The sequence below is a fragment of the Panthera onca genome, chromosome D4, assembly GCF_046562875.1.
Source record: "Panthera onca isolate mPanOnc1 chromosome D4, mPanOnc1 haplotype 2, whole genome shotgun sequence".
Taxonomy (NCBI): Eukaryota; Metazoa; Chordata; class Mammalia; order Carnivora; family Felidae; genus Panthera; species Panthera onca.
Window position 1 is genome coordinate 57,097,860 of NC_138351.1, and position 26,470 is coordinate 57,124,329.

At 51.0% G+C, this 26,470-nt stretch overlaps 3 protein-coding genes across 14 annotated transcripts; all 3 read right to left on the minus strand.

Moving 5' to 3' along the window:
• Window positions 1-2,353: 2,353 nt before the first annotated feature.
• Window positions 2,354-5,809, minus strand: RPP25L (ribonuclease P/MRP subunit p25 like). Of its 4 annotated transcripts, XM_060609444.3 has the most exons (3): window positions 4,601-4,824; window positions 4,436-4,504; window positions 2,354-3,185 (listed from the first exon to the last, which is right to left on the minus strand). In XM_060609444.3, exon 3 carries the CDS (start codon window positions 3,149-3,151, stop codon window positions 2,660-2,662), a length of 492 nt encoding a protein of 163 aa, XP_060465427.1. In that variant the 5' UTR covers window positions 3,152-3,185; window positions 4,436-4,504; window positions 4,601-4,824; the 3' UTR covers window positions 2,354-2,659. The 4 variants fall into 4 exon arrangements, with proteins under 4 accessions (XP_060465427.1, XP_060465425.1, XP_060465426.1 ...); XM_060609442.3 differs by lacking the exons at window positions 4,436-4,504; window positions 4,601-4,824 and adding an exon at window positions 4,831-5,809; XM_060609443.3 differs by lacking the exon at window positions 4,436-4,504.
• A 589-nt stretch (window positions 5,810-6,398) lies between these two features.
• On the minus strand, window positions 6,399-12,247 carry DCTN3 (dynactin subunit 3). 8 transcript variants are annotated; one of them, XM_060609436.3, is made up of 8 exons: window positions 12,076-12,234; window positions 10,489-10,573; window positions 9,705-9,791; window positions 8,606-8,701; window positions 8,402-8,454; window positions 7,573-7,631; window positions 6,903-6,962; window positions 6,399-6,713 (listed from the first exon to the last, which is right to left on the minus strand). In XM_060609436.3, exons 1-8 carry the CDS (start codon window positions 12,169-12,171, stop codon window positions 6,659-6,661), a joined length of 591 nt encoding a protein of 196 aa, XP_060465419.1. In that variant the 5' UTR covers window positions 12,172-12,234; the 3' UTR covers window positions 6,399-6,658. The 8 variants fall into 8 exon arrangements, with proteins under 8 accessions (XP_060465419.1, XP_060465421.1, XP_060465422.1 ...); XM_060609438.3 differs by lacking the exon at window positions 8,402-8,454 and having other exon boundaries at window positions 12,076-12,232; XM_060609439.2 differs by lacking the exon at window positions 8,402-8,454 and having other exon boundaries at window positions 8,618-8,701; window positions 12,076-12,228.
• Window positions 12,248-12,370: 123 nt separating this feature from the next.
• ARID3C (AT-rich interaction domain 3C) lies at window positions 12,371-26,084 on the minus strand. 2 transcript variants are annotated; one of them, XM_060609432.3, is made up of 7 exons: window positions 19,222-26,084; window positions 17,307-17,379; window positions 15,273-15,456; window positions 14,844-15,127; window positions 14,094-14,276; window positions 13,773-13,862; window positions 12,371-13,312 (listed from the first exon to the last, which is right to left on the minus strand). In XM_060609432.3, the coding sequence occupies exons 1-7, from the start codon at window positions 19,534-19,536 to the stop codon at window positions 13,212-13,214; spliced, it is 1,230 nt and encodes a 409-aa protein (XP_060465415.1). In that variant the 5' UTR covers window positions 19,537-26,084; the 3' UTR covers window positions 12,371-13,211. The 2 variants fall into 2 exon arrangements, with proteins under 2 accessions (XP_060465415.1, XP_060465413.1); XM_060609430.3 differs by lacking the exon at window positions 13,773-13,862.
• Between the last annotated feature and the right edge of the window lie 386 nt (window positions 26,085-26,470).

Here is a 26,470-nt window from a genome sequence, read left to right on the forward strand (position 1 = left end):
TCTTGAAAGAGCTGTCTCCACTTCCTTACCTTTCATGCCAAGGCATAACCTTTTCTAACAAATTATGGAGGTAGAAGCCATACTGGAGTGAATTAAGGAGGAGATATTGAATGGGAAGACACTGAATCAGCAATTATATACAACTCTTATGCTCCCTCCTAAATTGGGTCAAGCTTTCTGACTCTAAAGGACTATCTTCTCTCGGGTTCCCTTCCTAAAATTCTTCCTGTGGCCTATTTCCTGATTCTCTGAGCTATAGATCCTGTTCCTTCCAAGAGATTTTGACCCCCTCCTGTTTCTTTCACACAAGCCCTGCCATCATCCTGGAGTTACTAGGTGGTGCCTTAATGAACTGCCCAAATGGGAACCCTTCCTAGGACCCCCAGAGCTTGTAATACCACCTTTCTGAATCATCCCCTGAGCACAGGTCAGCATGTTTATTCCATGTGATTATTCCACCCTGGCCACAGCAGGCTGGATCAGGATGGGATGCTGAGCCACACATCAACAGTCTGCAAGTGGCCTAGCCCCAAAGCTCTGGGGAACAAGGACGCTCAGACAGCTCTTTATGGTAGAAGACACACAAGTGGAGATACTTAGAGAAAAAGCAATACACAGAAGCTGGGAGGGAGCAAAAACCTGAGTTAGCCACAAAGAGAATGGGGAGAAGTCAGGAGTTGCTGGTAGCAAGACACCAGAATCCCTGCCACAGCCTCTAGGGGTGTATTTGATGCTCCTTGACCCTCTGTATTTGAGAGGCCTGACTGGGCAACAGTTCAGAGGGTTTCTGTCTCTAATATCCCCTGAATCTGCATCACCTGCCCTTCCCTCAAGGTCTTTCACATCACTCTGGTCAACCTATCTTGAAAAGCACAGAACATAGTGTTCAAGTTTTGACCATAGCCTTCTGGCCTTCTGGTCCCCTCATCCCTGCCCTAAGCCCTTATTGATGCCTCCAATTGTTGGATTTCTCCCAACAATCCATCCCCTCCTGCCTAGACTCAGCCAAACATCAGTTCAACACTCTCAAATTGACGGGCTCATCCTGCCACAGTGTGAACCCACAACAGCCCCAAGTTTATGCTTTCCTAGTGACTGGACACTCAGTCACTGGAAATATTGGGGAAGACCTCAAAATCCAGTGGGAGACCCAACTGATTCAACTCTTCACTGAGTCTACCACTGCCCACAATCCTGCTCTGATCCCTGCAGACCCCTGGCTACCATTGCAATCTTTACCTCTCTCCTCATGCCCCTGACCTTACCAATATAAGTCTGAGAGTCTAAGGCCAAGTTGAGACAGAAAAGGAGTAGCCAGGGGTAAAAAAGAAAGGATGAGGCCTGGAAGGGAGATATGAGACTGAGCTGTTTTTGTTTTTGTTTTTTTTTTTTTTAGTTTATTTATTTAAGTAATCTCTACACACATGGGGCTCAAACTCACAACCCTGAGATCAAGAGCCATATGCTCTTCCAGCTGCACCAGCCAGATGCCCCATGAGCTATGTTTTTAAGATAGGAAAATACATGTTTGTAAATGGAGTCATTAATAATGATAGCAATTAACATTTATATAGTACTATATGCCCAGGTGGTATCTAAGAGTCATATGTGCATATTTCTACATCTAAGCCTCATAGGGGTGCTCTGTCCTGATTGAGGGAGCTCAATCCTCTGGGTGGGTCTGTTAGTTAAGTGTCTGACTCGGTTTTGGCTCAGGTCATGATCTCACAGTATGTGAGATCGAGCCCTGCATCAGGGTCTGAGATGACAGTACGGAGCCTGCTTGGGATTCTCTCTCCCTGCCCCTCCCCTGCTTGTGTGCTCTCTCTCGCTCTCTCTCTCTCTAAATAAATAAATTTTAAAAAATCCTTGGGACGCCTGGGTGGCTAAGTCAGTTGAGCATGACTCTTGATTTCAGTTCAGGTCATGATCCCAGGGTCATGGGGTTCAGACCTGCAATGGGCTCTGAGCTGACTACATGCAGCCTGCTTGGGATTCTTTCTCCCCCTCTCTGCCCCTTCCCTACTTGCTCTCTCAAAATAAATAAACATTAAAAAAAAAATCCTCGTAACAACCCTATGAGGTAAGCACTATATATATATCCTGTTTTATGGATGGGAATACTAAGGCTCAGAGCAGTAACCTGCCCAAGGTCACAAAGCAGTAATTTACTAGCAAATGGCAGAGGCAGATTCAAATTCAGGCAGTCTGTTACCTGAGACCATGACCTTAACCACTATACTATAATAAATGCTGCAGAGAAAGAAAAATGTCCCTAAACCAGGGGAAGGGGGGTGCAGGGACTCCCCCTCCCTTAATCCCACTTCTACACAGGTCAAGCAGAGGCTCATCAGACAATTAGGCAGAACCTTTATTTCCTAACCACTCCCTGGATTTCTGTCAGAAGAAAAGACAGAAGCACAGTAGGGAGAAGGCTGAGTAAGCCCTTCTTAAGCAATCCAGAAGCCACCTAAGACTGCACACCTGTCACTGTAGCAGTCCCTTTTCACACACCAGAGAGAAGGGGAAGCAGGACAGGGAGGCTTATTTCTGTAGATTCAAGTCTTGTTGGGGATGTTGAACAGTTACAGAGACTTCTCAGAGAAGGCAAAGCCAACCTAGACATTCATGCCTGGGGAACAGCTTGCTCAGCAGATCTTCAGGACCAAGTGTCTCGAACCCTTCTTCGGGGTCGTGGGCCACAGCTGGAGCTTGATGTGGGGCCCAAGCCAGGGGGTGCTCCTGGAGGCTGGTAGCCACATTCATTAGGGTCCAGGGGGTCCCGGCTGAGCAGTACCCACACTGCAGGTACATGGCGGCGCACCGTGAGGGGATCTAGGCCTGTGTCAGGTGAGACTGGCACCCAGCTGTCCTCGGTCTGCAGGAAGCGCAATTTGGTAAGCTGATGGAGGCCTGGTACCCGCCGCTTGACAATCTCAGCACAGCTGACCGCTTTTCCTGCAGCCCTGCCAGAACCTGAGAACACCACATGCCGTGCACTACCACCCTCCAATCGACCCAGTGCCAGCCCCAGCAGGTTGCGGATTTTGCTGCCATCTCGGACCCGCATCTCCAGGGTATCAGGAGGTAGCTGGGGCATTGGAGAAGGTGCTGGGAGTTCCACAGAGCCAGCTTTCCGGTAGTGCTCCATCCCACTTGCTGTTGTGTCTGAATTTCACGGCCCACTGCAGGGAAGTGTCAGATGAATGCTGGGCAATGTGCCCCAGGACACCCCCCAACCCCAGCTCTCCAGGATATGGTCCTATTCATCCCAGACTTCCCAGGAATAGGACCATATCCCCTCACCCCTGGCTTCTAAGAAAAGGCGCCATGCCTACTTTACCCTGGGAAGGGGCTGTATCCTACATACCCCATTCCTCTGGACAGGGCCATAACCCTCCCTCCACCCTGGAGTCCCTGAGACAGGACCAAATTCATCAAACACTGGGGTCTTTAGGATAGGGCCAAGCCCCCTCATCCCAAGCGCCATAGGACTGGGAATGAGCCTCTCTCATCTTGAGCTCCTTGGGACAGGGCATGAGCCTTAAACAAGGACTTCAAGAACCTCCATTTTTACCTCAATCTATACTTTCTAATTAATAAAGTTCTTTCCAGGGGCACCTGGGTGGCTCAGTTGGTTAAGCACTGACTTCAGCTCAGGTCATGATCTCATGGTTCGTGGGTTCGAGCCCCACATTGGGCTCTGTGCTGACAGCTCAGAGCCTGGAGCCTGTTTTGGATTCTGTGTGTGTGTGTCTCTCGCTCGCTCTCTCTCTCTCTGCCCCTCCCCCGCTTGCACTCTGTCTCCGCCTCTCTCAAAAGTAAATAAACATTAAAAAAAATTAAAAAAAAAAAGTTCTTTCCAGTTTATATTTTCCTCCCCCATTTTTTTTTCTTTTTAAGTAAGCTCTACACCCAATGTGGGGCTCAAACTCACAACCCCAAAGATCAAGAGTTGCATGTTCTACAGACCATCCAGGTGCCCCTCCAGCTTATCTTTTAACTCAGGGAAAAGATCCTGCAGGCAAAGCATCCCTTGATGGGAACCAAAAATAACCCTCAAGCAATAATGGCTGCCCTAATGCCAGCAAGACCCCCTTGACTGGCCCCAAGACAATGATCAATCTGCCCATTACTGCTTCTTGCACCTACGGACCGACCTTTGTTCTCACATTCTCCTTATATAAACCTAGAAGTATTTTCAGCACTTTGAAGACGGTCTTTGAGCCTAGTCCGCTGTCTTCCGGTGTTGGCCTCACTGAAATAAATTACTTTATTGTTTCACCACCACTTGGCTCTCTGCCTTCGGATTTTGTCAGCCAGGAGTGGCAGAACCTGGTCTGTTTGGGATCCCAAAGCCAGGTGCTCTTGCACTCCTGGGCCCCGGTTACACCCTTGCCCTAGACTTTCGAAAACCAGACTAAGCGCTCCTCACCTACAGCTCTCCAAGACCGGGACAAGGCCCCCTCACTCCGCTCGCAGAGGCTCCTATACTCCAAGCTCCCTGGAAAGAGCCAAGAACTCGTCCAGATGCTCCTCAAACAGAACTGAACTTCTCTCCCACTCCGGGATCCTTAGGATAGGGCCATGCACCCCTCACCTTGAGATTCCCAGTGTCAATGCCCTCAGCCCAGATCCCTCAGAAACGGCAGCAGAGGCTTGACGCGGAGGGCTGCCTGGGCTACTCATAGAGCGGAGTCTATAACCTGGCCGTCTCCACCGCCACGGGCGGACTCCAGAGCTCAGCAAGCCGCAGAGACCAAGGACCAGCCTCCCCTCTCTTCCCTCTACCTCCAGGGTCCCCCCACCCCACTGCGTTCTCGCTCTCACCGCCCCGGCCGCGCACGCCTCAAATTCGATCAGGAGCCAAGATGGCGCCCAAGCCGGGAGCGCGCCGAAGCCGCGGGGCCGCGCACGCCGTGTAGGGGCGGGACCTAAGGGGCCGTGCCTAGCGGTGCCTAAGCGGGAAAGCTGAGTTTCGCGGGGACGCCTAGGAGTCAGCTGAGCCAGAACATCCCGAGACCATGAACATGTAGACAGTCTCCGATGTTACATCCTGGAGCAAGGGCATCCCTACTGGGGTGGAGAGAGAGCCCTGCGGAGAGGAGCCACCATCAGAGACTCGTGTCCCAAAGTTGGGAAGGATCTGGCCCTGAGAAGATGGTTCCGCTGGCGTCACCAGCTGGGCGCACAGCAAGAACAAAGGCGAAGCATTGGGTTTTACTTTGGACAGAGGCAAGAGGTTCCGTTCGAAGTGACTGCTGCTGCTGCGCGGGGGAGTCCCTTGGTCACCGAGTTCTGACATTGGACTTAATTCTGTGGGCATGGCAAGCCACGGAGGGTTTTCATCAGGGGGCAAACCAATTTGTGAGCAAACCAATTTGTGCTGCCGCCAGAGGGGGTGGGGGTGGGGGAACTGGGCCTCGACCAACGGCCGCGGGCCGGTGAACAGGCCGCGGGGTCCCGGGGGCGTGTCCACTGAGACTCGTATGTTGCCTAGTGTATAATAGGCGCTCAAATAGTTGTTAAATTATTTGTGAGAATTAAGAAAAATGGCAGTGGGAATACAGAAAAGTAGATTAAGTTGGAAGACGTAGGTTTGGTGAAGAGTTGGTGACTGAACTGAGAAGGAAAGAGTCTAGGATGACTCCCAGTTTCAGACTTCTTTTCGACATGCTGAATTTGAGACGCTAGTGAAACCGTTGGGTGGCCAGCAGACTGTTAAAAAGGGATTTGGGACGACAGCACTCCCTGAGACCACAAGGGGGCAGCAAACACTTGGAGTGAAGCACCACTCCTCCACTCTTTATCCTCAGGTTCCCTCCCTCTCCACCCGGCAACAACCACCCCTCCCCCCGCCCCCCACCCCAGCCCAGAGCCCAAAGCCCTGCAACCAAACCTCTTCTGGGCTCCTCTTCCCGCTTAATAGCACCAAGTAAACTCCCATGAGAGAAACCTCAAGGTTCCTCTCTGCTTTGCACATGCTACTCCCTTGCTCTCAAACATCCTACATATCACCCGCCAGGACTGCCTCCCTCATTCCTTTTTGTTTTGTGCCCACTTGGTAGGACTGCTCTTTTCTTTGACTGTCTCCCCAGCTAGTCTGTGCAGAGCAGGGATCAAGTGGACCCTACCTGTGTCCTCCTCACCTACCATGGCACCTGACATTTAGAGGATACTTGGTAAATGTGGGATAAATGGATACACAAATAAATACTCCATTCATATCAATCAAATGAGAGCATTTGTCCTGAGAACTCTACATCTCCCAGAAAGCCAGATCAGGATGAGTATACCTCCTGGTCCAACCACTAGGAAGGTTGACAATTCTGCCTTCTACCACCCCCATCCTCACCACCACTCCCATCCTAGACCAGGAAGTTGGCACACTGCTCCAGTGATTTCTATAGTTTATTGTCACTGGAATAGGACACTGATGTGGGGAGTGGGTGCAAATAGCAAATCTCAAGTAGCCAGACCTCTGATCTCAGAGACCCTGAATACAGACAAGTAGGCTGTGAATCCAATAAATACAGACCTGCCTCTGCCCTATTACAAAGGCAGGTTAACACAGGGCCCTGGAACCTGGCTGTCCTGGCCCACCCTGGGATGGGGAGCAACCATCACTCCTCTGCTGGCTTCACTTGCTTGGCGGCCTCTAGCTGGCAAAGTAGCTCATCCCACTGCACAAATTGTTTGGAGAGAAGAATTGTCTGGTGGCAGGTCAAGGTGAGAACAGGAGCCTGAGTGAGGGACTGGAGAGATTTTGCATTTGCCAAAGGGTAGGGGAGGAGGGAAACAGGTTGACTGGGATGGGATGAAAGAGACAGAGATGGAGATGGAACAAAAGGACAGGGCTTTGGACAACATTCCTCAGGGGCCTGGCTGAGCAGAAAGGATACAGTTTTGTTGTATTCCTCCAGGAGAGCCTTGGACTCCTCAGTGATCTCCACACACTGGTCCTACGGGGACAACATATGGCAGAGAAAGGGGTTGGATAAAGCCCCCACTTCCCATTAACTTTCCTGCCTCGTCAGGGACCTTCACAGCCCATAAAGCCTAGAAAAGGTAGTGTTTCACCCCAGAGTCAAAAGGAGGAAATTTCTAATGGGGCTCCAGGATGGGTACCCTAACAGCAGTCCTAAGGGGGAGTGAACCACACATTTAAGGAAACACTCCTGCTAGTATGTGTCCTCCTCTCCTGCCCCCTATATTTGAACCCTCTTTAAACTTTGGGGCCTGGGAATGGCAAAACAAAACAAAACAAAACAAAAAACCAAAATCAGCTCCTCCACCCATAGTCAAGGACACACCATCCCCAGAAATTCTTGGGTACTTCCCATCATCAATCTTCTGGTATCTCAGAATAGTCCTACTCGGAGAGTCAAGAGATCCCGATGTGGCCAAGCAAGTCCCTTTCCCTCTCTAAAGCCGAGGAAGATAAAAGGATAAACCCTCAGGTTTCCCCTGGAGCTGACATCAGGGTAGCCTGAGGCTGCTTGCCCAGGCGGCAGCAGTGGGGACTAGGAGCCTCGCCACGTCATTCTCTTCCAGTCCTCTCCCCTCCCATACCTGCTGCTGGATGTGGATCTGGGCCAAGCGCTGCAGGCGGGTGGCATGCTCAGGAACGGCTGTAAAACACAACGCATACTGCCCGATGATGCTTGTGCCTTCCCCCGGGACTGTTCAATAGTCTATTAGGTCTTCAGCAGGATTAGAGTATTGAGTGGAGAAGCTAAGCAAACACCAGGCTTCATCGACCACTGCAGCTAAAGGTGGTGGTGTGGCTCCCTGCCCATCCCAGTCTTACTCTCGGACCCAAGGCAGGGGTGGGGGGTGCGGTGGGGATACAGGGCCCTAGGAGAAAATAAACCTTGGGGTCCCCAGAGTTGCCCCATACCCCCACCCCAATGCTGTAAGCAGGGTGAGGTAAAGACAGCTTTGCCTGTTATGGGATCTGTTCCTTTGCTCTCAGTCCAGTGGGTCCAGGTCTGCCTAGAAGAGGGAGCCTGAAGGTGGGCTGAGGATGAATGCAAGGTTCCTAAGCTGGACACCTAGAATCCAACACCCAGAGCCCTGGCCACCATGCTGAGCCTATAGCTTAAGGTTGTCAAATGCTCAGCAGATAGCTGATCAGGGGTAGGGAGGGGGAACAGGAAAAAATACCTCCAGAGACAGACAAGATGGATATCTGGATTCAATTAAAGTCACTGTCTGTTTGTCAAAACTCAGGCCCAGGGACTGTTCTCAACAGTGCGGCAGGAAGAATTTATACACATTCACACACCTGGCAGGAACTCTTATAGTAAAATCTGGGCTATGTAGCAGCCTAAAGGACAGATGCTGAGGGGTGAGGTAGAAGGTAAAAGAAATACTCAGAGTTGGGAGCTGCTGGACTTACACTAGTGTCCTTAGGCCCAAACTGCCTGAGGTTCTGAAAACGAATTCTCTGCTCTGGCAATTTTCATCCCAATGCAGATGATAGGTATCCCCAGGGTTGAGGTAAAGACAAGGAGCAGACTTAGCTTGAACCCAGGGAACCTGAAGCACAAGGAAGTCCTGTCCATCCACCCACCTCCCCAAGCAGAGTGGTAGAGCTGCAGACCTAAAGAGGTACCTTTGATGTGAGCGCTGTCCAGCATAGGCACCAAAGCCTCCACCTGTTCCAGGAGTGCAATCTGGGATAAGATAAACTGCTCCTCTGAGACATAAACAGACAAGATAGTGGCAGTGAGGCAAACCTGGGCACTGCTACTTCCATGCAAGGGACTGAGGACCTGACAGGGTAGATGGCTGAGTCCTGCAGCATGGGGCAGCTACTCTGCTCACTGCCCCCTTCTCTAGGTGCACAGTCCCCCATTCTGCTCCCACCTCTCCTAGATGCCTCTGGTATGACCCATCTTGAACCCAAGGAGCCTCTAGGTTTCCCCAAATACCACCTTTCTTGAAGTTTTAACTCTAAGGCCTCTTCCTCTAGCCTGCTATAACAAACTCAGTGAATCCAGGCAGACAGTGGCCAGGGAGGGAAGGAAAGGCTGGACTCCAGAGTTAATATAGGAAAAGATCTCCTGAACTTGGCACCTGAGCCGCGGCAATGGTTCAGGGGCATTCTGGTTCACCACTGTATGCCTCACACTGAGGATGGTCTGGATCACAGAAAATGATCATTAAACATCTTCTGAATGAATTAACAAACACAGGTACTTGGCAAACCCTACCTCATGGAGTGATTGACTAAATTGAGCAGCAGACATTGCCAGGTGAATAGTTCCTGCCTAGAACTCTGAAACACCTGTGCCTTCTCACATGAAAGGAAAATGCTGAAACCCGTGCCAATATTCTCACCTCTCCCAAATGCAATGTTCTCTGCTCCCACCCTTTCCTAGAAGCTCCTTTATCTAGTGAGCAGAAGTGAGGAAGGTTCTGAAGGAAGATCCTAGAGGCAGACCACTGTTAGAAAACTGAAGTAGTTCCCAGTGTTGCTGGCACCATGGCCTCAGCTGGCTCAGGAGTATACCATACCCAATGTTCACTAGAAGACCACAGGATGACCTCAGGCCTCAGCCAAGAGCCAGGCCAGAATTTTAGACTGCAGCTTCCAGTGCTGTATCCATGAGAAGACTGGCAGGGAAGCCATCTCCATGCCCAACTTCCCCCATAATCCATAATCCCCAGATGCATGTGCACAGATTGGCCAGCACTACCTGCTAAAATAAACTGCAGCTTAGAGGCATCAGGTATGGCAATGCGGTCAATGTACTCAGGATCCAGATATTTGATCAAGTCTTCAACTAGAAAAGAAGCAAAACAGAAAATGGCATAGGGGTGGGGTGTGGGAAATCTGTCTTATGAAGGATATTAGAAGGATATTAGTGATCAACTTCGGGGAGAGCCTTGAGTGAGGAGATGACACCCACAGTATCTATCAGCAGGCTTCCACTGGGCCCCACCTCCCTGTCTCTCCCCTGTGAATACCTCCTGGCCAAACTCAGCCTTTACAGCTGGGAACACAATTGCCTCCACTATCCTGGAACCCTCAGCATTCCCACTGACCTATCTTCACCAAAAGTGGAAGGCCACTTGCTCCTCAGTGCCACCAAGACAAGTGAGAGCCTTTTCTGATTTTTAGGTTGCTGGCTCTGACATAATCAAAAAGGCATGGCTGAGCCAAGCCTGGGTTCTCAGTGCCTAATTTCCTTCCTGCCTCTGAACCTTGCCTGTGGAAATACTATACCTCTCCTCCCTCCTTCACCAGAGGACTTTTGAGGCAGAGCCCTTATCCCATAACTTATGACACTGTCATGGGCTTGGAGTTTAACCACAAAGTAGAAATCACACCCCATGACACCACTTCAGCAGGGAAATATCTTCACATTCTATCCCCATAGAGTGACTCCAATGACCTACTGGGCTGGAAGGCAAGGGCCAGGTCCCAGGAAGCATAGGCATGGGAAGGAGGGAAGGCAGGCACCCTATGGAATCACTTACTCTTTTTGTACAGAATCTTCACCCTCTCCCTCTTGCTGGCAATGTTCCCCAAAGCCACTTGTACCTTGACCAGGCCATCAGCCACCTGCAAGGGGACTGAAAGTTAATTCCAAGGTTCGCTGCTTGACCAAGGCTTGAAAGAGGTAAAGAACCCCCATTCCTTCATCTCCCAAATCTCTTTATCCCAGCAAAATAGGTTCGCCCCTTTCTCTTGTTTTAAAGGAGATGCAACCCCACCTTCTGGGAATCCTCAGTGTGAAGGGGGAGATAGTCATGTAGTCTCTGGGAAGTTTCAAGTCTGATTGGGAAGGTAATTAACTATGTTAGAGTTTATAGGACATTAGCATAACCTGGTTCCTACCTCTCTGGCTGAACCTACCTAGGCTCTAGGGGTAGAAGGTAAGGAATTCCCATATTAAAGGATCAAATAGAGGGAGAGGCTATGAAAGTGAATGATCTTACCCAGGTTTTAGAATATGGGGTGAAGAATGCTAATATTCAAGGGTCAAATATATGGGGAGGCAAATGGGACTAAGCAGCAACAGCCACAGAGGTAGAAGGAAAACAAGGAGGATTTTTGTCATGGATGTCAAAGGGAGAATATGTTTTGAAAAATCAGTTCTCAAATGGGGCACAATCTGCTAGTGACAATTCCATAAGAAGTATACAAACAGACATCATTATCTCTGATGCATCTAACTCCAGGGTATGCCTGACACTCTACCTTCAGTAAAAGGTCTTCCTATATTAAAAAAAAGGTGGGGGGGGGGGGGGGAGAGGGTAGGAGAACTAAGGTTCACGGTTGTCAAAATTCAGTCACTGGTGTGAAGGAGTGTTCCATCCATATCTAAACACCCGGTATTCTGGCCCCTGGTGGCTCGGTGGGTTAGGTGTGGGACTCTTGGTTTTGGTTCAGGTCATGGTATGACCGTTGGTGGAATCCAGCCACCCCCCCACCCCCACGCCTACAGCAGGGAGCCTGCTTGGGATTCTCTCATTCTCTCTCTCTCTGGCCCGCCTCCCCCCCCCCCCCCCACTGTCGCCTCTAAATAAATAAACTCAAACAAACAAACAAACAAACAAACAAAAAAAACAACAACCCACCGGGTATCCAATCCCTTCCCTCTAATTCTGGCTCTCTCAGACCTCATCTCTCATTCCGGGAGCCTTCCTTATCCACCTTTGCTCTGCGCCCTCCAGTGTCCCACGGACCTCTTTCTGCACAATATTTAGCAATTGATTACGCAGGGCTCTATGCCAGCCCTTCCATTGTGGACTTCAGCTCTTACAGAAACTCTCGTTAGTCAGATTTTCAAGTGTGTTAGGTCTCCAGCCCGAGAGGACAGAGGCAGTCTTAGTCACAGTTTACAATGAGCCCATCGCAATCGGTCCTAATAACGCTGAGTGTCCTCCATGGAAATGGAGCCCGTGGGTCCGATAAGCTCCGAAAGGTTTCGAACCTTTGTTATTCCAAAGGTCTGGCTGCGGGCGACGAGGCTGGAGCGGTTGCACCTATCCCGAGGACCATGCCAGTAGGCCGCTCTTGCTCTGCCCCAGAAAGGCAGCACTGGATCCCAGATCACTCACCTTCCGCGAGCCGCGCGGCCCGCCAGACCCGTACACCCAGCGCTCCAGCTCCTCCACACGGGCCTGTAGCCGCTGCACGTCGCTGACAGCCGCCATAGCTACCTCGCCCCCGCCTCAGACGAGGAACAGGCAGAGGGCGGGACGTCCGGCCAAATAGAGAAGGCTGGCTAATCAGAGCGCGGGGGCATCCCTCAATACGAGAAGTGACGTTACGACTCAGCCCTCGGGTGCCGGAAGTGACCGGCAGGGCCAGCGAAAGGTGTCAAAAGCTGTCTGGTTACCAAGGCAACGACTACCTATCAGGCTCTGTCCTAGTTTCCAGTTCCTGCTTGTCCAAACTTTTACTTTTCTTCTTCTAATTGAAGGGTACCAGAGACGTTTCCTACCCTATTCCCCGAGGTTGCCGATATAAATACACCTATTATTTCAGGATTGGTCCATTCCCATAGATCAGTAGGAGACTCCGTGAGATACCATGATCTTTAGGAGTCTTCTAAGGTTCAATTGACTAATGCCTTGCCCAAGGCCACTCCGCACTATAGTAGCAGAATCAGGATTTGAACCCAGGCAGTCTGAATCATGAAACCCAGCCCCTCTACTTTCACGGCCCTTTGCTATTCTGTCTTCCCCTCTTGAGAACCCCTGGCCCAAAAACAACCTGTGTATACCACATAATTCCTCCCAACCCCCAGACCCAAACAAGAAGAGGCACTGGAGAGGGAGGGACTGCAGCTTTATTATTCAGATGTGACCTGAGGGATATCTCCTTCACAACACCCCAACCTAACCCTTCACCTGGCTTCTGAGGAGAAGCAGGTCTGATTTGAAGAGGTGGGGTCCTAGAGATGACACTGACACAGGGAGGCACATGAGGAAATGATGGGGGTTAGGGAGGGCAGAACTCTTTGGTAGATGCTGCTGGAGTTGGCCAGGGAGGAGGTGCTCTCCCTTTACAATGAGGTAGATGTAACATCAAAAGAAAACTCTTTGGCTTCAAGTCCACAGGGCATGGATGGGTGGGGGTGGGGATGTCATCTCCCAGGGCTGGGTCCTAGACTGGGTGCCCTAGAAGAATCAAGGTGAGGGGGGCCCCACTCAGCATTGGGGCTGGGACTCTTAATTCTGAGTGGGAGTTCTCAGGGTGAAGTGCTGGAAGGTGGCCCTGTAGGGAGTGGGGGTACAGGGTTGGTTGGGCCCTGGGAAGCTGGCACAGGCTGGCGGCGAGCAAAGAGGACACCTGATAAAGGGGTGAGGAGGTGGTGGAGGGAAAACACAGGCAGGAGGAGGTAGGCACAGAAACAGAAGAGGAAAACAAAAGTCAGTGTCCTGATTATTACAACACCACACACATATCCCTGCCACAAACCAATGTGGACAAGCTCCTTAGGTCAGTTAGAGACTCCTATGGCAATATAGATACCCTCAAACAGGTAAACAAGAAATATTTACACTGATACATAGGTCCATGACAAGGCAGACATCCCATGGTATCCATGCCAGAGAGGTCATGCCTTAGACCCCATGCCATTGTAGACACCCTTTAACCCATGCCATTGTAGCAATCCCATGAACCCCACATTACCCATGCAAGTTTGGATATCCCTGAACCTCATGCTAGCTGAGAAAATCTAAAATCCCCATGCCAGAGCAAATACCCCTGACCTCATGCCAGTGTAGACAGCCTGCAGTACCCATACCAGTGTAGACCACCCCGTTGATCTCTAGGGCCATGTTGATACTGCTGATACCACTGCCTGCCAGATTGAGAGGCCCATCCAGCCGCTCTTCTGTCCAGGAGGGACAGGGGAGTCACATTTTGGAGAATCAGACTTCAGACTTTCAAGCTCCCCCCTCCATCCTTACAGACAGCCCCCATTCCACTTCAGCCCCACACCTATAATCACACAGTTGTCTATTGAGGGATTTATCTGTCCCACCTCCAACACCTATTAGGTGATGGGTCTGTCCTCCCTCAGTGTATAGGCCCGAAGCCCTCTCAGCAACAAGCCCCTGCTCACCCCTCAGGGGAACCTTGCCACGGGGCAGGAAACTAGGGGGAGCTCCAGGTCGAGGTGGGTCCATGTGCCCCATCAGAACAGCCCTCTTCTCGGGGGGCTCCTCTGGTGCCAACTTCTCCCTTGCAGGTCCCAAAGCCAGGCCCACAGGCAGTGCCAGTCGAGGGGTTGGAATTCCGCTTTCCTCTGGAAGAACAGGTCAGTCAACTCCCATGGCCCAACCAACTCTGCCTCTGCATTTGGTTCTCCCCCTAGGGCTGGGGTGAAGGGAAGTCACCCAAGCTCAAGCACCAAGTTCAATTTTCCCTCCCATCCAGAGTCTCAGCCTGAGGCTCTGAAGCTGGAGAGCCCAAAGGGCCAATATATACATGTCTAGGTTGGTCCAAGACAATTAGGGCCTTTCCTTGCTCTCAGTTATTAAATAATACAGACCACAGGAGGCAAAAACTACATGCCAATGGGAGCCCTAGGTGGACAGATGTGGAATGGAGTTCCTCTAGATAAAGGACCTTTTCCCGAGCTTCAGGCCCACACCGCAGTAACCCGTACCCCAGACCTTCCAGGGTTTCACTGACCCTCAAACCTGAGGACCCCTAAACCTTCGCGTGCAGCAAACTTCAGTGCCCTGTCAGTCCTTACTACAGACTTCAATGCCTCTCAGACTTCAGACTCCCCACATTTTAATGTTCTCTGTATCTCAGCGCACCCCCAGGTCACACAGACACCCAAATCTCAGACCCTGTCCCCTCACACCTTTCTTAATGGGGCTCGGGCTCAGCTGCGCGCAGGCGTGAGCAGGCAGGCCGGAGGCGGAGCCCTGGGCAGGGCGTGGGCTGGGCGTGGGCGGGGCGGGGCCAGGAACGGAGACTTGGCCGGGAGTACCCCGAGGTGTAGGCCCAGCTAAGCCGTAGAGCGGGGCGGAGGTGTAAGCCTGACGACGGCCCTCGCGCCGGTTGCTGTCGATGGCTGCCTGGAGCTCCCCTGGGGAGCTGAGCGCCCGCGTCTCGCACTCGTACGGGTACAGGTACTTCATGTACCTAGGGGCGGACGGACGAGGCGGGGTAGATGGGAGGCTGGATCCCACTGATCAAGTCCCACAATGAAACGCCCGCCCCTGGGCCCTCCACGTCCTGCGACCCCTTTCCCGCTCCTTGCCCCCTCCGCTCGCGCGCCTGGCCTCACTGGGTGCGTAGAGTGAAGGCTGCCGACGTGATGGTGGTGGGCAGGCTGAGGCCGCGCGTGACCTCCCGCCACACCTTGCGGTTGATGACTTCCACCAGGCCGCCTTTGGCTGTCACCAGGCGAAACAGCGCGTACAGGTCCAGCACCTGCTTCGCCATGATGGGCACGCGGTTCACTGGCGTCCCTGGTGAGAGGTAGGCAGAGAGTCAGAATACTAGGACTAAGACCCTGTCTGCGGACATCCTCAAGGACTGAAGGAGTCGGTTGCCTGGAGGCCAGGGTACAGGACGGGATCTCAGAGAAAAGGGAAGTGGGAGGGAGGGGTAAGGGGGATTCCAGGCGGAGCCCACAGAGCTCCCAAGATCTGGCTTGTAGCAGGAAGGACAGGAAGCTAGATCAGGGGTCGGCAAACTTCTTCTGTTAAGGTCCAGACGGTAAATATTACATACAGATTTTGAGGGCCAAACCTCCCCTTCAGAACTACTCCACTCTGCCATTATAGCTTGAAAGCAGCTATGGAGGATATTTAAAGGAATGGGCCCGGCTGTGTTCCAATAAAAACTTTATTTACAGCCTCTGAAATTCGAATTTCACACGTTCTGAAATGTTATTCGTCTTTTAATTTTTTTCACTATTTAAAAATGTAAAAACCATGCTTATCTCTCAGGCGGCTAGATTTGGCCAACCGGCTTTAGTTTGCCAACCCCTAGGGTAGACCGTAGTAAGGACTTCCTGACAGTGCTGAAGAGCTGAACTCCCCTAAGCAGCGGCCCCGGGGTGGCTGCCAGAGAATGGGGGATGGCGGAAGTGGCGGATGGGAGAAGCAGCAGCCCCCGCCTCGGCTCGCCAACTCCGTAGCTCGCGCCGCCCCCGCCGGCCAGTCCTGACAAAGGGGCCTGTCTGCTCTGAGCGATGGGCCCCAGTTAATTCTTTACCGATCCCGTCCCCTTCCGCCGCCTCCTTTGGACCCGAACAATTAGCTGCGGCCTGATTAATGTGGGGAAATTATCGGTCCCACGGGACCTCCTCCCCCCCCCCGCCCCCCCGCACCCTCCCCCTCCCGCAGAGGGAGCAGAGGGAGCAGAGGGAGGCAAGGACCAGAGGGAGGCAGAGCTCCCGTCCTGAGGGTGATGGAGGGAATGCTGGGATCTGCTCAGACCACTCTACCCCACTTTCCCCAGTGGAAGGGAGACCTCCCAGGGAGGGTCAGGGAGGGGACACTGGGGCCAGAATGACTGGGCCTCCCTGGGGACCAAAAAGACCTGGGACCCCACTGAGGGTCCCTGGTTAGAAAGGATCCCAAAAGGGGTGCTGGGCCTGTGGTGGGAGCTGAGGGACTTTGACCAGCAGCTGCACTAAAGGAGGGGGGTGCAGTGCAGCCAGTTAATTAGTGGCTTATCAGGCCAAGCTCCAAGTGAGTTAATTAGCTTTGTAGAGAGAGATAATGAGTCAGTCTTCGGACCCATGAATCTGGGGAGAAGCCTAAGTGATGGACTGCCGCCCACCCTGATCTCCTCCTGGACCCTTGCATTTTCTTCTATTTCTGAGATTCCTGGAAAGGAATTCCTCCTCCTCCACAACCCCAACTCACATGACCCCCAGCCTACCCTTTAGAAGTCCTTCCTTCAGTCTAATCCCAGTCCTTTCTGCTGTAGAGCATATTGGATGTCCCCTGCCTGAAGCAAGGGGAAACTGAGGAGAGACAAGGCTGGACGAAGGGCCACTGAAAGAGGAACAAGGCATTCCCAACCCCCCAATCCTGGGAACCCCCCAGGCCAGCCCCCAACCATTTCCCCTCCCACCCTCCCAATTGATCCCACACTCATTAACCTGCCAGTGGGCTGGCCACTAATTAATCCCTGGGTGGAGGAGGGGGGCAGGGTCAGAGGTTAAAGACGCTATCGAGGGCCCAAAGGCTAGGTGTTGCCAAGCTCAGGCCTCTGCAGAGAGGAGCCAACCTGGGGACTAAACCCTGGGGTCTCCCTTCCTCAAAACTGGTAGGTGGGGGTCCTTCCCTTACATCATCCCACTCACCCCTCTTCTGCATGAAGCTAAACAGGTCATCCAGAAATTCCTTCCTCTTGGGGTCTGCATCAAGCTCGTACAGCTGGGGAAGGACTGAGGTCATTTTTCAGCTCCACTGACTTCCCCCCCTCCCCCTGGGACCCCAACTCAGGTTAAATCCTGAATAAGGGTTCTCAGCTAAAGGGGTGAGTAGGGTCTGAAATGTGGACTCCCTGGCATTAGACTCTCTCCCCCTGGGCGCAGGGAGGGGCCCTTTTTCCTAACACACACAGAGACCGGAGATCCACTGGCCAGGGGTGCCCTGGGAAGCTCAAACCATCCCTCTGGGGAATAGTGGACTAAAGGTAGCTTAGGAGGCTTAGCCTGCCTTCCAGGGCATGCAAAGATCCCCAGGAAGGAAGTCAGACTGGGACTGTGTTCTATACTGAGGAAGCTGACAGATGTCTCTGAGGTGCTTGCTCATTCACGCTTGTTTATTCTTGCAAGGGCTTCTTCCTTTTCACATCTCTGTGTGCCATGGCTGGGGATGAGGGACTGAGATGCCTCTAACCCATTGTTCAGGCAGAGTAGATGCTCGGAATCTCTTGGATTGACACCTGGGGCCCCTCAGCCCCACTTCTGGTCTGTTTCCAGGGGCAGTGACCTACCCACTACAGAAGCTGCCACAGAGGTAATGGCCCTACACCGCCCAGGACCTGCAGGGTCAGAACTTGAAAGACCCAGAGGTCATCCCAGTCACCTGGAGCCCCATCTCCAGTATCACCTCCCAAATACCACCCAGCAGAAACAAGCCCTGGAGTAACAGTCATTTACCCAGAATAACAGTCCCTGAGTAATACCAATAGGTAACACTCCATTCCCCACTAAGAACTCTCAGAATTAAAAACAAACAAAAAAACAAAACCCAGAGATCCACTTTAGACCTATACTCCCCAGAAGAACTAAGCCCAAAGTCTTAGATGGATCCCCAAAAGTAATACATATGCTCTCCCAAGTAATAATCCCCAGAATTATACCCAAAAGAAACAGTCACTAGAGCAACAGAGCACCGAGTAACACTCCAAGTTTTACATTAATGCCACAGAGTACTAGCCGCAAATTAACACTTTTGGGAAAAGTCCCCAAGACCAACATCCTCCGAGTAATATCACCAGAATAGCACACCTGGAGTCAGAGCCCTTTATAATACATTCATAGTGACAGCCTGAGGTAGTGCCTTAGAATAACATCCAGATGGGTTCCACAGAGAGGAAGAACCTCAAATTAAAGCTCTCAGAGTAAGATCTTGTCACTCCCATCTGTACAGGAGCCCTTTAGTCACACTGCGGCTATAGTGTGGCCATCACAGGCTAGGAACTGTCACCCACACAACTCAGGCCAGGGAGAGGATTTGGATGGAGGCAATGTGACAGGGAAGAGATGAGGGTATCAGCTTGGGAAAGGAGTGGCAACCTCCATCCTGCTTCCAGAGACAGAAATATGCAGCCCAGGAAACCCCCACTGGTTGCTGGAATATGACCTTGTTACTTGATGTGTGAGAAGGTAGGGTAAGATGGTGCAGGCACTGGAATCCCCATTCCCCAGATCCCATTCCCTGAAAAGAATTCTTGAAGCTCCTACACCCCCCCACTTTCCCTTCTAGCCTCACCAAAAGCCTCCAGTCTGTCATGCCTCCACATTTCTGGGCATCTCCTACACCTTTCAGTGTGTGTCTATGCACTTCTTTCCATGTCTCTGGAGGTCTCTTTCTGCTTCCCTGTCACAATCTATCTTTCAGTCCTCCCACTGTCTCTCTCCAGGTCTCCGTGTCTCTGTTTTTCCATCCTGCAGAGGGCAGTGGGGGTGGATGGGCTACGAATCACCTGGCTTTGCTTTTGCCCAGAGAGGAGGAAGGGGAGGGGGCCAGACATGTAGGGGGTCCTACCTGCTTGAACTGTTCCTCGTAGGTCCATTCATGGGGATGAGGTCCAGGGGGTTGACTTGAAGGTGAGCTGGGGCCCCGGGTCCCTGGACGGCTCTCCTCGGCTGCCTCCTCCTCTGCCCCGGCTTCCTCCCCTTCCTCATCCTCTTCCGCATCCTCCTCTTCTTCAGTCCCAACCTCCCCCAAGGCCCCTTCAGGGGCCTGCAGGGTCCGAGGGCCAGGCAAGGGAGGTAGTGGTGGTGGCAATGGGCGTTGAGGGGCCAATGGCCCCACCCCTTGGGCCAGTCGGGCTGCCTGCTGCCTCTGCAGGGCCTCCATTACAGCTTCCAGGCGCAGTCCCCCCGCTGGTGGGGGGGCTGGCACCAGGCGGGGCCCCGAGGAAAGGGCCGCCTGTGGGGGTGGGAATTATGAGTGTTGGGCCCTGCTGCCCCCACAACCCCCAGCACAAGAGGAGGTGGTCACTGATTCAAGGAAGTGCAGGGGGCCATAGGAAAAAAGGCAAAAAGATAGATTTCCCAGACATTGTCAGAGACATAGGTAGAAACAGCAGGAGAGACAAGAGACCAGACCGAAAGAAACAGAAATGGATATTGACAGAGGACAGGTAAAGACTGAGCAGATCAGAGAGGGTGACAAGGACCAAGAAACAGAGAGGACAGGAGAGGAGAGAGCGAGAGTGAGCAAGCGAGATCAGAAAGAGAGACAATGATAGGAGAGATACGGAAAGAGAAATGGAGATGGGACAGAGAGACAATGAGAGACAGGTGGGGACAGACAGAGATAATCAGGTAGAGATAAGAACAGAGAGACAGAGGTGGGGAGAGATGAGATTGATAGAGATATTGGGTAGATAGGGAAGGTAAGAGACAGAGAGAGGAGTAAGAGATAAATATCAAGACCTGAGTGACAGGTAGTCCAGAGAGAGAGACAGGGACAGAGATGGAGAGAGACAAACAGTGAGACAGTGGTTGAGAGAGAGAGGGAAAGACCGACGCAGCAGGAGACAGAGACTGAAGAGAGAAGAGAGATTAGAAAGAAGGCGAGACAGCAAATAGAGGGAGACAGAGACTGAGGCAGGGAAAAACAGACGGAGAGACGGGGCAGAGAACGCAGAGGGCTAGCACTGAGGGGCCGCGAGGACAGAGGGTGGCGGGGGGCAGAGCCCCGGACCGGGCGGGCTGAGGACCGCTGGGTCTTGACGCCCGCTCTCTGGCTCCCCACGGCCCGCGGCCGCACTCACCAGCCTGGCGCGCCCCGGTGCCCCCGGCGTCTCCACGGCGTTCCCTCTGCTCTGCCCGCCTCTCGGGCAGCCCCTACCTCGGCTCTGCTCCCTGCGCGGGGTCCCCAGCCGTGCGCTCCCGCAGCGGTGCGCTCTTCTGGCCGCGGTGCGCTCACGCGCCGCTCTGCTGGTGGCGGCCGCGGGGGCGGGACCGGAGAGGGGCAGGGCGGGCGGGGGCGCGGGGGGAGAGGCCCCCCGGGGCTCTGCCGCTCCCAGCCCCCCAACAGGTGTTCCCCCTCCACACTGCCAGAACGGGAGGAGGGGGCGCTGGAGAGCTGCCAGGAATCGTTCGAAGGAGAGTGAGGAGTCTAACACCATTGGACTCTGGACCAGGGCCCCGCCACACCCACAAGTCGTGCCCCCCACATCCACACTCAGTGCCTGGCATTCACACACGAACAGCCGTGTTCACACACCAACACATACTGTCACAAGTTCGGGCACACAGCTGCCCTGTCTCACATACTTGGTAACATAGACACTACAGCGCCAATGTCCTGGGCAGGTTGTGATCATGAAAGGGGAATCACTCTGCAAGATACTGAGATGAATATGGAGGGTCTGCACAGAGCAAATGCTTCTCCCCCTGCCCTGCACAAGTGCTGTCCTCAACCGCAGGGAGGTTGCAGTTTGTGCAATACGTGCCCATGGTGGTGGACTCACATGTCTGCACTCTGGCACTCAGAGGTCTCTGAACTGAGTCCACATCCATGGCAGGGTACACACATACCACATGCAGATACATGGTCACACTTTTTTCTTTTTAATCTCTTGTGACCTTCTATTATGGAAATTTTCAAACATATACACAAGAATGGTGAATAGTATTATGAACCTCTGGTACTCATACCACATTTCAACAGTGATTAGAATTTTGCACATCCTCAACCCTGTGTGTGTGACTCCAGTCTGTATCTCTAGACCCCTCAGCCAACTACTCCAGGTCCACCCTAACTCTAGTTATCCCCCAGATGCATATTTCTTATTTCTTATTTTCTTTTGCCACTGTCCTGAGTAGCAGGCCACAATTTCTTCTCCCAGCAGCCTGGACCCCATTCCTCATAGGAACCCTCATACATTCCTCAGTTGCTTCCTGTGCCCAAGGGGGTGGACCTACCAAATGAATGAACAAAACAACCCGTATCTGTCGGGGTGACACCTGGCATGAGTATGAAACTCGGCTATATCACACCCAGTACCAGGGGCCATCTCCTGACCTCATACTTAGTGAGGTGCACTGTTCCCAGGGCCAAGATTCCTCTAGGAGGCAGAAATTCAGGTGTGACTTTTGCCTACTTTCTCCTCCCCCAATCAGTCCCCTCCTCTCAGACCCAGCTTGCCCCGGCCTGGACCACTAGCTCTTCTCACCAGATTCTTGTGGTAGGTGACACCCCTCTGCTCTTTTTTTTTTTTTAAAGTTAAAAAAAAATTTTTTTTGTTTTAAGTTTATTTTTATTCATTTTGAGAGGACGAGAGAGAGCAAGAGAGCAGGGGAGGGGCAGAGAGAGGGGAGAGAAAGAATCCCAAGCAGGCTCTGCACTGTCAGCACAGAGCCCAACTTGGGGCTTGATCCCACAAACCTTGAGATCATGACCTGAGCCAAAATCAAGGGTCAGACGCTAAACCAACTGAGCCACCCAGGAGCCCCACCCCTCTGCGTTCCTTGTCTCTATCCTCCACACTTGTCCCTGACCCACATTCCACTGTGGCACTAAGTCCTTGTTCTCTTTGGCCCATCTCTGGCCATACTGAAGCTCAGTACTGCTCATAACTTTGGCTCACTCCAGTGTTCTGCTCAGATTTCAGACCTGACAGCCAGTCAGACCCCAACCCCCCAAGAAGCCTTGGTCATCCAACTGTCCTCAGTACTGATGCTCCCTCTCCAGTGGCTTTGGGTGGTGTGAATACTCCTGGAAAGCATCAAGCCCCTTCCTCTGGGCCTAGAGGGGAGAATCTGAATACGCCATGGCAAACATGCCCTAGGGGCTCCTGGCAGAGAGTAGAGCTTTGCAGAACTCATATGGCCAGCTTGCTCCCCATACACCCATTTCCCCTTCTGTGCTCAGAGAACAGGAGGTGCCTGGATAGAGATAGATGGTAAGATTCTTCTTGGAAAGGTAGGAACTGGCTTGGAGAAATTCTAGTTCTGGGAGTTTTGGAGATTGCTTCACAAGGGGCAGAGGAGGAGAGGGGTAAGGGACTGAGCAGCTTCACCCAAAGAAAGGAATCAATCATTAGTCAAGCATAGTAAACCTATCTTGGGGGTCCAGACCAGGAGGGTTACAACTGGGAAGGGTTGAGGGGAAGCAAGAAGCTTTACTGGGACCTGGTTTATCTCTCTCTTCATCTGTGAAGAAGAAAGGATGTCTCTCATACCCTCACTTAGCTCCCATCTGATTCTATACCTCACAGAGACAAAGACAGATCTAGATCTCCATTGATCCAACATATATTTACCAAGCAGCTACTTTGTGCAAGACATTGTTGGAAATAGGAGTAAATAAAACAAAGTCTTTATTATAATGGTATAATTCCAGTGGGGAAATACATAATGTATCAGATGGTGATAATTAAAATGGGGAAAAATAAATCTGGGTTGAGGGGAATAGAAAGAGATGGATGTATGTTATGTATTCATAATAAATTACACTCAAACTTAGCAAGCTTAAAACAACATTTATTTTCACACAATTCTGTGGATAAGGAATTTGATAGTGGCTTAGTTGGATGGTTCTGGCTCACTGCCTCTCACGAGGTTGTAGTATAAATGTTGGCTGTAGCTACAGTCACATGAAGGCTTGACTGGGACTGGAGGATCCACTTCCAAGATGACTCACTCACATGGCTGTTGGTAGGAGGCTGTTCTCCCCAGGTGGACCTCTCCATAGGAAAGGATCTCCTGCCTCAGGGTCCTCCCTACATGGCAGTTGGTTTCTCCCAGAGAGAGTGACCCAAGAGAGACCAAAGGAGGCAGCAATGCTTTTTTGGTCTAGTCTTAGAAATTACATAGTTAGTTCTGCCATGTATTTGTTAAAATTACATGAATATCCAACCCACATTCAAGGGGAAGGGAATTAGCCTTCACTTCTTAAGGGAGATATATACTTTTTTTTTAATTTAAAAAAATGTTTATTTATTTATTTAAAGAGAGAGCAAGTGAGGGGAGGGGCAGAGACAGAGGGAGAGAGGGAATCCCAAGTGGGCTCTGCGCTGTTAGGTCACGAGATCATGACCTGAGCCCTTATCAAGAGCTGGACACTTAACTGACTGGGCCACCCAGGCATCCCAAGGATTATCAAAAATTTTATGGAGTTATTTTAAAACCACCACAGAAGGAGTGGGTGTGGCTGGCTGGTTCAGTTGGTAGAGAATGTGACTCTTGATCTCAGGGTTGTGAATTTGATCCCCACATTGGGCATGGAACCTACCTACACACACACACACACACACACACAGAGAGAGAGAGAGAGAGAGAGAGAGAGAGGCTGCTATTACAGAAATGTTAGGGGAAGAAGCAAGAATTGAAGGAGGGGAGGAAGAGAGCCATAGGAATACCTAGGGAAGAGCTCTGCAGCCAGTATAGCAGGTACGAACATCCTGAGATGGAAGTTTGCTTGATGTGTCAGAAGGAAAGCAAGGAAGCCACTGAGCTAAATTAGGGTGGCTGGGGTAAATGGTTGGATGTTTGGTCCATAGGTAACATGGGCCTTGGGAGTAGGTTCCTGGAGGCAGTGAAAGGACTAAATGAGATGGAAACCATTGAAAACGTCTGAGCAAAGGAAACAAAACAAAACAACAAAGAAATGTCTGAGCAGAAAGTAGAAGTCTTGACTCTGGCTACTGTGTAGAGAATCCTCCACACAGGATATAAGCACAAAGATCACTTAGGAGGCTATTGCAGTAATCCAGGCAAGCGATGATGGCTTGGACCAGGTGGTACCAATGGAAGTGTTAAGACATAGGTAGATTCTGGATATGTTTTTAAGATAAAACTGACAGGATCTGTTGATGGTTTGGATTCTCATTCTCATTCTCTCGATGTGAGAATGAAAGATATCCAAGATGGGGAGCCTGGCTGGTGTACTTTTACTTAAAAATAAAATCTCAAAAAAAGAAAGGTATCTATGATGACTCCAAGGTTTTTGGCAGCTGAGTAAATGTAGGTACCTTTAACTCAGACAGTAAAGACTGTAAGATGCGTTGGTTTGGGAGATAAATCAGTTTGCGTGGCCATTTTAAGTTTGAGATGCCAATTAGACAGGGGAGAGGGAGGCAGTCAGATATCTGAATCTGGTGCTGAAAGGTTTAGGCTAAGATAAAAAACTAGGAGTCAAGGGGTGCCTGGGTGGCTCAGTCGGTTGAGTGTCCGACTTTGGCTCGGGTCATGATCTCACAGTTTGTGAGTTTGAGCCCCACATCGGGCCCTGTACTGACAGCTCAGAGCCTGAAGCCTGCTTCAGATTCTGTGTCTCCCTTTCTTTCTGCCCCTCCCCTGCTCGCTGTCTGTCTCTCTCTCTCAAAATAAATAAACATTAAAAAGCTAAAAAAAAACAAACAAACTAGGATTCAAGATGTACAGATGGTCCTTGAGGTCCATCCATGTTGTTGTAAGTGGTAGGGTTTCCTTTTTTATGGTTGCATGATATCCCAGCACATGTACGTACTTTTTTTTTTTAATCCATTCATCCTTGTGGGCATTATGCTAAGTGAAGCAAGTCAAGATGAAGACAAAATACTGTTATGTTCTCACTTATATGTGAAATCTAAAAAAAACCCAAACTCATAGAAACAGAGAACAGATTAAGAGTTGCCAGAGGCAGGGGGTATGGGCAGGTAGAGGTGGAATGGAGGAATGAGAAAGGTGGCCAAGGGGCATAAACTTCCAGTTATAAATAAGTCCTGGGGATGTAATGTGAAGCTTAGTGCTCTTATACTATATTAGTAGTATATTAGTACATTAAATACTATATTGTACATTGGAAAGTTGTTAAGAGAGATCTTTAAAGTTCTCATCTCAAGAAAAAAAGAATCTGTAACTATGTGAGGTGATGGATGTTAACTTATTGTGGTAATCATTTCACCATACATAGATCAAATCATTATACTGTACACCTTTAAGTAACTTAATGTTATACTAACTATATTTCAATAAAACTTTTTTATTATTGAGGGACAGAGAAAGACAGAGCATGAGCAGGGCAGGGGCAGAAAAATAGGGAGACTCAGAATCCAGGCTCCAGGCTGACAGCAGAGAGCCGGATGTGAGGCTCGAACCCATCAACTGTTGAGATCATGACCCGAGCTGAAGTCAGATGCTAACCAACTGAGCCACCCAGGTACCCCTCAATAAAACTACTTTCAAAAAAGCCACACAGATGGTATTTAAAGTCATGAATGGGGGCGCCTGGGTGACTCAGTCGGTTAAGCGTCCGACTTCAGCTCAGGTCACGATCTCGCGGTCCGTGAGTTTGAGCCCCGCATCGGGCTCTGGGCTGGTGGCTCAGAGCCTGGAGCCTGCTTCCGATTCTGTGTCTCCTTCTCTCTCTGCCCCTCCCCCGTTCATGCTCTGTCTCTCTCTGTCTCAAAAATAAATAAAACGTTAAAAAAAATTAAAAAAAAAAAAATAAAGTCATGAATGGTTAAGAACTCCTGGGAAGGGTATAGACAGAGAAGTTTGAGAATTAAATCTTGGGAAGTCAAAGGCTGGAGATAAGAAAGATCAAGCAAAGGAGGCAATTTTAGGAAGAGTAGTGTCCTAGAAGCCAAAAGTGTTTTAAGAGTGTTTCAAATTAAAGTTAAGAAATAGCCACTGGACCTAGTAGCTGAGACAGGAGGAGCCTGGAAGCAGAGTCTTATGTGGAAGGGAAGGGGGAGATTATAAGGGAAGCTTCCAGGGCATTTCTGATAGATGTGGGCTCTGAGCATAGAGGGAGAACTGGATTACAGGGTGGGAGAAATCCTTGGAGGTTTGGC

Excerpts from the sequence above, each read along its gene's own strand:
- DCTN3 (XM_078436729.2), bottom strand. The coding sequence starts at position 12,171 with ATGGCGGCTGTCAGCGACGTGCAGCGGCTACAGGCCCGTGTGGAGGAG. Across the intron at positions 10,574-12,075 it reads GGCCGCGCGGCTCGCGGAAG|GTGGCTGATGGCCTGGTCAA; the intron begins GTGAGTGATCTG and ends GTCCCCTTGCAG. Across the intron at positions 8,702-9,704 it reads GCTGCAGTTTATTTTAGCAG|AGGAGCAGTTTATCTTATCC; the intron begins GTAGTGCTGGCC and ends TTTATGTCTCAG.
- RPP25L (XM_060609442.3), bottom strand. The coding sequence starts at position 3,151 with ATGGAGCACTACCGGAAAGCTGGCTCTGTGGAACTCCCAGCACCTTCT.
- ARID3C (XM_060609432.3), bottom strand. The coding sequence starts at position 19,536 with ATGGAGGCCCTGCAGAGGCAGCAGGCAGCCCGACTGGCCCAAGGGGTG. Across the intron at positions 13,863-14,093 it reads TGGCAAGGTTCCCCTGAGGG|AAGAGCGGCTGGATGGGCCT; the intron begins GTGAGCAGGGGC and ends CCTCCTGGACAG. Across the intron at positions 13,313-13,772 it reads CAACGGGGTGGTCTACACTG|GTGTCCTCTTTGCTCGCCGC; the intron begins GTATGGGTACTG and ends CCCCTTTATCAG.